This window comes from Neltuma alba, unplaced genomic scaffold (assembly GCF_004799145.2).
Source record: "Neltuma alba isolate B1F8T4 unplaced genomic scaffold, ASM479914v2 tig00011573_pilon, whole genome shotgun sequence".
Lineage (NCBI taxonomy): Eukaryota > Viridiplantae > Streptophyta > Magnoliopsida > Fabales > Fabaceae > Neltuma > Neltuma alba.
Genome location: NW_021636227.1, coordinates 573,287 through 583,251, shown reverse-complemented (window position 1 = coordinate 583,251; position 9,965 = coordinate 573,287). Strand labels below are relative to the sequence as shown.

At 32.5% G+C, this 9,965-nt stretch overlaps 1 protein-coding gene across 1 annotated transcript; it reads right to left on the bottom strand.

Moving 5' to 3' along the window:
* Positions 1 to 2,249: 2,249 nt before the first annotated feature.
* On the bottom strand, positions 2,250 to 3,614 carry LOC114715039 (UPF0481 protein At3g47200-like). Its single transcript, XM_028899845.1, has one exon. It carries the CDS (start codon positions 3,612 to 3,614, stop codon positions 2,250 to 2,252), a length of 1,365 nt encoding a protein of 454 aa, XP_028755678.1.
* Positions 3,615 to 9,965: the final 6,351 nt, after the last annotated feature.

Sequence of the window (9,965 nt, the reverse complement as noted above, 5' to 3'; positions counted from 1 at the left end):
ATCGAAGACCGAATCCTTGCTCATGTGGTTTGCCTCCATAGTGCGCCCTATGGTTAGCCTCTTGAGAGGGCATCACACCTTCTTTTGTGACACTCTAGAGTTATCTCAAGGCAGTAGACCCTGAGGATAGCATACCTCATAGGATATTGCATGGTAAACCCACTGGGGTAGCATGCCAACTTTTCTTGGGAAACCATGGCTTGTGTGTACTCTACCAACTTAGGCTGGTCCATGCCACATGTGTAGGAAGCTTGTAAGAGTCACTAGTGACATAGTTAGGATTGAGCCCATGGGTTCAAGTCAATAATTATAAGAAAGATATAAGGCGAAAATTGAATTGCTAATGTTTAATGAATATTGGTCTTGTCTTGCTTCTTGTGAAATTGTAGTATCTGTCTCTTGGTATGTGTCTATGACATTATAATTTTGTTTTAACTATTAGTCACACCTAACACCTCATAGAGGTGCTAATAGGTGGGTAAGTAGGAGTTTACATTATTGAGACATTAGTCTCACCCTGTTACTCTTTTACAGGTGAGAGTAGCAAGGAGCACGGTGGGGAAGAAATTGGAAGGGTGAGGCCACTCGCTCGGTGACTGCATTTCATTTTCTTTCGTTCATGTTTAGTTGATTATCTACTTGCCACCTAAGTTTGAGCATTCATTCATTATTGGATTGTGTTAAATAATTTATGTGGACTGTTGATTTTGGGACTATAATGTTTTTTCTGGACTTGAGTTTCCTTTTGAGAAGCTTAAGGGCCATGGGGTCATATTCTGAATGTTGTTGTTATCCTCAATGAATAAGTGGACCCAGTAGTTGTATTATTACTATCATTATTTTTTGCTATGAATTGTATAAATCAGGTACATAGGGGGCTCCTTATAACCATGTTAGGGGTGAATCCTTTCTCACATGGTTATGCATGCAAAGTAAGTTTGGTTCCTTTATAACCATGATATGTCTTGGTGGTAAGACCTTGTTCCTTTTTATATAATGGTTATCCCTAAATAGATGGCATTCTTGGGTTGTTTCTTCGATTTGCCATGGTAACTGAGTAAAAAAGTTGAAATTTTGATAAGCATAGTGGAAGAATTGAAGTTAGGGCGTTACGCGAAATACTTTGAGGTATTGCATATATCAAAAATTAGTTTAGGATAACCACTGCTATTGAAAAAATACCTTGGGATTTTAGATGTATCAAAAATTAACTCAGAATACTAAATATTTTTGGAAATATACGCAACTTAATTCAAAAAATGTGACTTTTCAATTATGTCCTTTACTAACATTAATGGGCACAATAAAGTGTATTTTGAATTTATGGCAACAACTTAACATAATTTAGGATAATATCATAAAAAATTAGCTACCACCTCTTTACATGCACGGCAAAATAGGACTTTAAAATTTTATGCTAATTGTCATTATTTTTTAGAATTAAAATTAATATACTAACATTTAAGAAATATTTTGTCAACATTTAAAATTTTAACGTCAACATATGCTATTAACTATGTCAGGATTAGAGGAATGAGAAAATATTTTATAAAATTAGGGGACTAAAATGAAATCTTATATTAAATTATTCAATAACTATAAGTGCACTTTTCTTTTACATTGTATTTCTAGTCTAGTTTCTTGTTCAACAACGTCACTTACTAATGTGAGAGAATGTTGGGCCCAAACCCATCGTTACGGGCATCGGTTGGATTACTTGGCGCGGTTACTTTACTGGGCTCAAAAAGAGCCACAACCGTTCTTCATAAAATTCATAATAACGTACACTTTTTCAAAAAGCAAAAAGAAACGAATTAACCCAACTTGGTTGGACCAATGGGGTTGTTGGGCGGAATAATTATTTCTGAAGGGATATCTACTGAGAAAAGTAGTAGATCTTTTTAATTAAAATATGTAAAATTGTGAGAGATGTTTAAAACTAGCTAAGCATATTGCTCCCCGCCCCCCGGGGAAATTGTTATAAAATTCCAAGACTACCGGTAGCTATGGATTTTTTGGCTCAAATTTAATCATATAACTCAGATTTATATCTTTATTTTGCAATTAAGCGACACGAGTTCACTACAATATGAGGGCAATAAAATGAATACTTGGGAGTAGGCAATGTTTCAAACTCCTTCAATTATTTAGGGGAAAAGAGGAAGTGTGCATATGGTTGTGATCATATATAGCAATATATAAGTACAAATTTTATTCAAGACTTTGAGAGTAATACAAGATTTTACAACCTACTTTTTAAACAAAGGGATGATAGAACATATTGTTTGGATAAAAGTGAGGAAAAGTAGGAGAACTGCAGCAGTAGAAGAAGCTTTTTTCCAGGGAGTGCTCCAATAATCACGCACAAAGATTGCTTTATGCTTGTGATAAGGTTTATTACAAAACTCATCTAACTCCGCATGTAAAGAGACATACCCACTATTGGCACTTGTTTCAATAAGATTCTTACGTAAACTGGTAAACATGGACGCCACCGCATCACCATCAAGAAAGCTCTCCATGATTCCCTTTTCAACCAGAATCTCAACGTCTTTCCCGGATTGGATGAGAAAATCCAAGAGGACAATGTAATCAGTCACGTAGTGCTTAGAAGGATAGTGACATTGCTCAAAAGCCACCACGTTTCTCAACAACTTCTCAATGATATTACTCACCCTCATACTTGGTATTCTTAGACTTCCGTCTGAAAATAGAACCTCAGTTAACTTTTTCCCTTCGTGAACTTGTAATTTGACTCCTGAGTCATGTAGTTGACTCGCACTGTGTGAACGCTTTGATGCTCTAAGTCTAATTCTTGGTGGTGGATTAGTTGGTAAGCAAAATGCCCTTAATATATCACACAGGTGTTCTACTTGGTATGGAATGGAAGACTTGTCAAATATTTTATCATATGTGGTATAGTATATGTTTCCTGAGAAATGTCCCACGAAAATAGGGATGGCAAGATCAAGAAATGAAAGCATACCATTGAATCCTGTGGGAAAAGTTTGGTGGTAGAGGTCTTCAAGAATAAAAAGTGGTAATTGATTTTCAATTAAAACCAGGTCTTGTAGTAGATCAGCCCTTGGCCATGGTTTATTAACAAGAAGGTCATCACTTGAAGGAAGGTCATCACCTGAAGGAAGGTCATCACCTGAAGGAAGGTCATCACCTGAAGGAAGGTCATCACTTGAAGATAGATCATCACTACGAGCAAGAAACAACTCAATGATGAAGCCAGCATCGGTTAAAATCATGCTTATGAATTTGTCGCTTTCCATCTGTATGGTCTCCGAATAACAACGTCGGATTTTATCTTCTGAGCTTTGTAGGAATTTAGCAAAATCATCAAATGACTTGCTCTCTTGAGTCCTCTCGAGAAATTTGTGGAGGTACCACAATTTTAAATGCTGCGTTGGTTCTAGTTTTCTGTTTCCATGGTGAAATGGGCCAATGGAAACTAAGTTAGGTGTGTAGTCTTCTTCATTCACCTTTCGAAGGCTTGGTGGTACTCTGTAGATGCAACATGATGCTGAGAGAGGCCCCACAGAACGTATAGTTTCTAACTTGGTTTTCAAGTTTGACAATGAACCACCCTCTTGCGTTTGACGCATCTGCAATACATTCAAGGTAGTTCGGATTCTTAAACTTGTAGAAAAACATGTAACTTTCCAATTCTTCCTTCATGAAAATTAATGTCCAAAATGAAGTACCCTATTAGAATCAAAAGCATATCAATTCCACAGATTAAAAACCAGACTCCTTGCTGGGTTTGGGTAGCTTCCAGAAAAGGAAGAGTCCAGCTGAGCCCTACAACAACATGCATGCGATAGTGCTCCCCATGCTAAGTCTATTCACACTTGTTATCCCCACAATTTTACCAAACCATCTAAACTTAATCGTGCCGAATTATATAATATTCACCCAATGTTATCATCGTTGGCAGTTAAATTTATTAGTTTATTTTTTCACTCACGAAAGTCGTTATATATAGAAGTTTATCCATTTGTTGCTTGAACTTATAATTCTGATCCACTAGTCCGATAGAGAGTTTTTACAGGATTGAAAGAGGAAAGAAAGCACAAAAATTTCAACAATAGCGAACCTAGTTTGATTGTAGAGATCATATTACAAGAAATACGAGAAAAGAGATAGCTAACCTTGATGTGGCTACGAAACTGAAGTGTAAAGATAGTCCTTAAACGTTATCCTTGCTTTATCCATTATTGACCTCCAACATCGTATTCTGCTTTATGCACCAATTTGATTAACTGCACTAATTAACCTTAATTCATTTACTGCGTGGTTTGTATTAAAAATTGCTTGAGCTAAACTTATGAATATGATGGTGAAGACAAAGCTATAGAATGGGCTAGGTGGTAACGCAAAATTTTAAAACGAGCATAAATTAGAAAAGAGATGACTAACCTGATGGTTTGATAGATGTTGAGGAAAATAAAGAATATATCTCAAGTCCACTTGTAAACTTGTCGACCAAGTGCTTTACCCCTTATGCTATGCATCACACACATATATATAGGTGCCAAGTCAATCTCAAGTCTTCGCTAATTAATTATGAGAGTCCTTCTTCATGCAAAATACACCCAACTTGACATGGGTTGTTCTTTGTTGGGTGGTTGCAACTTGTCATTACATGCATTTATTTTATGTCTGCAGGTACATATGTACGTATAAATATTATTATTACTGACCATACAATAAAAACAAGTAGACCCCATCCAACTAACAAGCTATTCCTACTGACTTTGAATTGAAGATGAAGCTACTCTACATCGATGTTTTTACCTCATCCCCTTAATATATATATATATATATATATATATATATATTTATAAGTTCTTATAAAAATTTCTTCAAATAATTAACACTTGTGGCATTAAATAGAGGGTGAAAATAAAGTAAGAGTTGATTTTACAGACCACATATAGATTTGTGGGATTTTCAAGATTAGGGCTTACAAACGTCTATTAAAGAGAGTATAAATTTTATAACATTTTAGAATATTGTATAGCCTCTTTTTTTTAAATAATAATTGCCACATTGAAAATACACACACATGGATTAATAAATTTCCTAAAATTTTTACAAAATATGGTTTGACAATATACCTTACTATTTTTTTGGCTAGAAGATACTCCTCTAGTCCTATTTATAAGGTAGGTAGAGAAAATTATTTTTGGTCTTACAATCCTATTTATAAGGCATCGCATCATTAAATTTTTCATGTAAATGTATAATTTTACCTTTTATTTATTATTGTGTAAACTTTGTTCTTATGGGATATTATGAGTATTAGATAAGGATAAAGTTAAAAAAATTGTTAAAGTTTAAGACATAATTAATGAGATTTAAGATTTTTTTTAACTCCAGTGAAATATGTTAGAAGTGACTTATAAATAGAATAAGAGGAGAGTACCTTACTATTATAATTTCTTGAAACTTTTTTTTTTTCTTTTGTGTGCCAGATATAACGTCTTAAAAAAATTTCAATGGATGCAATTAGCAGATAAGTACGTACTTAATATTTTCTTATAAACGTAGAGTAGTAAAAATTCTTTTGAAACAAAACCAAACAGCGGCTATTGTTACTTTTAGACGGGAAAATTAATCACTTGGTCTTTATAATTTTAACTTATTTGTAATTTAGTTCTTAAATTTTTAACTTGGTGTAACTCAGGCTCACTTGGTTGTAACTCAGTCCTTAAGCTTTGATTTGATGCAATTCAATCCTTATAGTTTAACAATTTAAAAATTAGTCCCTGTATTTTAGAAAATAAAATTAAGAAAAATTAATATTTTATCTTTATACTTTCATTCAATTTGTAATTCAGTCCCCACAGTTCATATCCTTTTAACTATGAACAATACTCACATCAAGCTTCTTATATTCATTACCACTCTAGTCCTCATTATTTGTGACTTGTAGGAGGAGATTTTGGTCATTTTTATTAACTACTTGTACCCTTTTTAATGTTTCATTTTTAATTTTGCCCCTATTGATTATAATAAAAAATTAATTAACTCAGATAGTTTTTCCCAATATCCATCTCTTTAACAAGGACAAAAGTGAAAGATTTCATCTATTTAACGCTTTTTTTTTTATATATGCGAGAAACTCCCACAAGTGACAAATAATAAGGACCAGATCCATGCATTTATTTATTTTGAAAAAGGGGCTTATTATTTTTTGGAAAAAAAATACCGCTTCCATCTTTTTTATAAGCCATTTGCAGGGAATTTAATGATCATTTTCTAATTTTATCTTTATTTAGTTCTCGTTGCAAAAAGAAAAAGGATGTGAGAGATGTGATAATAATTTGTAAATACCAAAAAAACTTTAATATGGGTAAACTCCAAAAAATTTTATTAGTTTAATACATTTCTTGGCATATGAGAATGAATTGCAAATGACTTGTAATAAAAACTGGAGTGGTACTACGCTCTTGTGTAAATTTATTAATTAATTGAGACAATTTTTTTAAAACTAAATGCTAAAAAAAATATAGCTTTATTTAAAACTATTGACGATTATTTTGGGCTGCAACAACAAAATATTATTTTGTTTTACTTAGGAATATAATAACTGATAATATGCTAAACACACTACATGTTTAACTTTACGCCAATTATTTTAAATAAAAATAATATAAAACATGGATTTTAAATCAATTAACTGCAGTAAAATAAATTTTAAAATTGAAGAAAAGAAAAAAAAATTGAGAAGACAAAATGACGTGAGATGTAATGCTTAAGGATAACCTTCAAAATTGGCTTGGCAAGAAAGGTACCTAAGTCGCATCTCGACTGCCTTTCTTGCTTCTTTGTTCTTTCTTTTTCAGTTTCATCCTTCGTCCGTTTCGTTGCCATTGATTCATGTCAGGTGGATAAGAAAAATAAAATAATCTGCCTTTTTTCCTTTCAGATTTTTTTGTTTTTCTCTTATGTTTCTTCTCCTTGCTCTTTCTTTCCCACCGCTGGTGGTGAAATCTAAATAGCTCCAACCCGAACTGTTCCTTGTAAAGCATGCCAATCGGGGTTTAACCCTGATGCCCAAGTCAATAACTCGGCCTAAATGGTTAATTGCGGTTCAACTCCTCAAGTAGTCTGAACATAAAAAATGAGTCGTCGTATTTTTTGGTCGTCAGCCAGACCGGTCTAAGTTTGAAAACGTTTTACCTATTGTAAACTACAGGTTTAACTGCAGAAATTACAGGACATACCAAGTTTAATTACTTTTCAATTTTACCCTTATTTACTATATAAACTTTTCAAGAAAAATAACAATTTGCAAAACAATAATTTTGGTAAAATTATACATTCATATAATAAATTTAATGAGGTGACGTGTATTGACAACAACAAAAAAACTCTTATTGTTGTGAACTGAAGAGAGTATTCATCATTATTTTTAACTAACATTAACGGATTCATTAACTCAAGCAATGTGGTTAGTATTCATCATTATTTTTAACTAACATTAACGGATTCATTAACTCAAGCAATGTGGTTAATTGGATCTCCTAAAAAAAGACAGAATGCTTGTAGTAGATTATAAGAGCCCTTCAACCTTCCCGCAAATCCCTCCCAACCTAACATCTTTCTTTGCCGAGTGGTTGCACCATTTAATTACATGCATTTATTTTATGTCTTCAAGATGATTTCAGCACTAATCTTCACCACTGCTTGCATCATGTACACACAGCATAATTAATGAAACCTCACCAATTTTTTCTTGATTTCAGAAAAAGGGATCAACGTGTTTTACTCTTAAAAATATTATAAATTACGCTAAGTTTTATTGAAAATTTCGTTTGCACACTTTTTCAAGTTGCATTTCCTTGTTGGTTTCCTATGTGCATGTCAAGAATTAAGAATTAAAAACATATTTATTTTGTGAAAAACAATACGTAGTTAACTAAACATGAATATGTGCATTGCTAGATATAATATATAATATTATATCAAGTCGTTTGATTGTATTTCTTGTTAATAGAAGTCGTCGGTGGAATAAAATAAGGAGGAAATGGCTCAAAAAACGTAGTTTGAAAATATCAAAGGACGAAAAGGGAAGCCAAGACTTGTAAATGAAAAAGGGAAGAAAAACTTAAAACGAGATTTTTAAATAGAAGTTTTTTGACAGAAATGCTCCTCATATTAAAAAAGGAAAAGGTTTTCAACTTCCTAGCCAAAAGACCCCGCCAACACTCCAGCGTCTATCACCAGGAGGAGAGTTTTTTTTGGTAACAAAGGAGAAATTTTTTTGGGAAAGCAGTGGAGGTGGAATTTGACCCACCGCCACTTGGTGATTTGTATCAAAATTAATGATGGCCATTGAGTCCCCAATGCTTTGTTGTCAACGTTATACAATATATATGTGCGTGTAATATATATAACTGAGTTACTTAGCCTTAATTACTAGTCATTCACAACTTTTATATAGATATTGACTATATTTCAATATGTATTAACAACTTTCATTTAGCAAGTAACAAGACCTCTAATTCAAATCATTAGTAATTTTTATATGGATATTGACTATTAACAACATTTGTTTAGCCAATTTTTATATGGGTATTGCCCCTCTAGTTCGGTTTATTGGAGCTATTTTGTCCATACAGTTTAATAATCTTTTTCTTTTTTTTGGCCATTACATACGGTTTAATAATCTAAAGCAATATAATCTCTCAGATGATGAAACATAAGCAATTAAAAGTAATAACTAGACAGAACAATAGCTGAATTTTGTAAACTCCTGCACTTTTAGCTTCTCTTGAATTCCAACCCCCAAAACCCCATAAAACAGTTCTTGATGCAATGTTGACCTAGTTGGAATTTTGTTGTAAATGGCTCTAGATAATTTGGAAGGATAATATTCATTTAACTGAAAACTAGATAGATTAAATTGCGTTGTTAATATCACGAAGGCAAATAAAATTTTGGTGCTAGGTTGTAAAGGGCATGATTCTGGTATGTAGAATATTTAGCATGAAATCCTTTTTTAATCAAATAGATAATTATAAGCAGTTTTGTTATTACCGCAATCCATAACATAACAAATTAAAACTCAAGTCTTCAATGCATCATATTGTATTCAAGTCAACCTTAAAGTCTTCGCCGAGCGTAGAGAATTAACACAAGACGAGTGATGGATCTTTAATGGCAGCAGGATATGGGATAAGAATTTAAATTATTAAAATTTGGAATGGACAATTAGAACTACATGGTAAGAAAAGAAGGACAAGTCATGTCATAATGAATGAAGCCACAACAATTTTTTCTTTCTTTCATACGATTAGTTGTAACCTATAACTTGTGACGGTAAAAAGGTTGTATGTACATATACGTTGTTACTCTTCATTATAAGACAAACTTTAGAAGGCTTTGATATTTCTATTTATAAAGCGATTTATAAAATATACATTATAATTAATATACTTTCAAGAATACTGTTTGAAAAGAGGATACTCTTAATTAATTTAAAATGACTGTGCGGAAGAGAATAGCATTTTATAAGGAAGTGTGTTTGTGAAAAGATAATATGATTCCTAATCCATGGCCAAAAAAAATTTCTAAGGATACTAAATAGCTTTCGTGATTTATCCAAAAGGGGAAATTTTGTTTTCATGATTTGTGCAAAAGTAAATAATTATCATGTGAATGAAAAATGTAAATCAAAGTGAGTAATTAACTTGGTTGAAAATTTGGCTGGAGAGACAATTTGCACACATTATGACATCGTAATGCTACACACATTTTTTCCCTGAGTTTCAGACAAAAGTAGCTGACTTATAACTACATTCATTTATTAGATATGATTGCGCCAGTGAAAATATAGATGATTATGATGTGAATACAAAATGTACTCCCTCTTATCCGTAATATATACAAGTCACATTAAGTAATTCATCAGAACTAAAAAATAGTAGTTAACTCATTAAACTTTT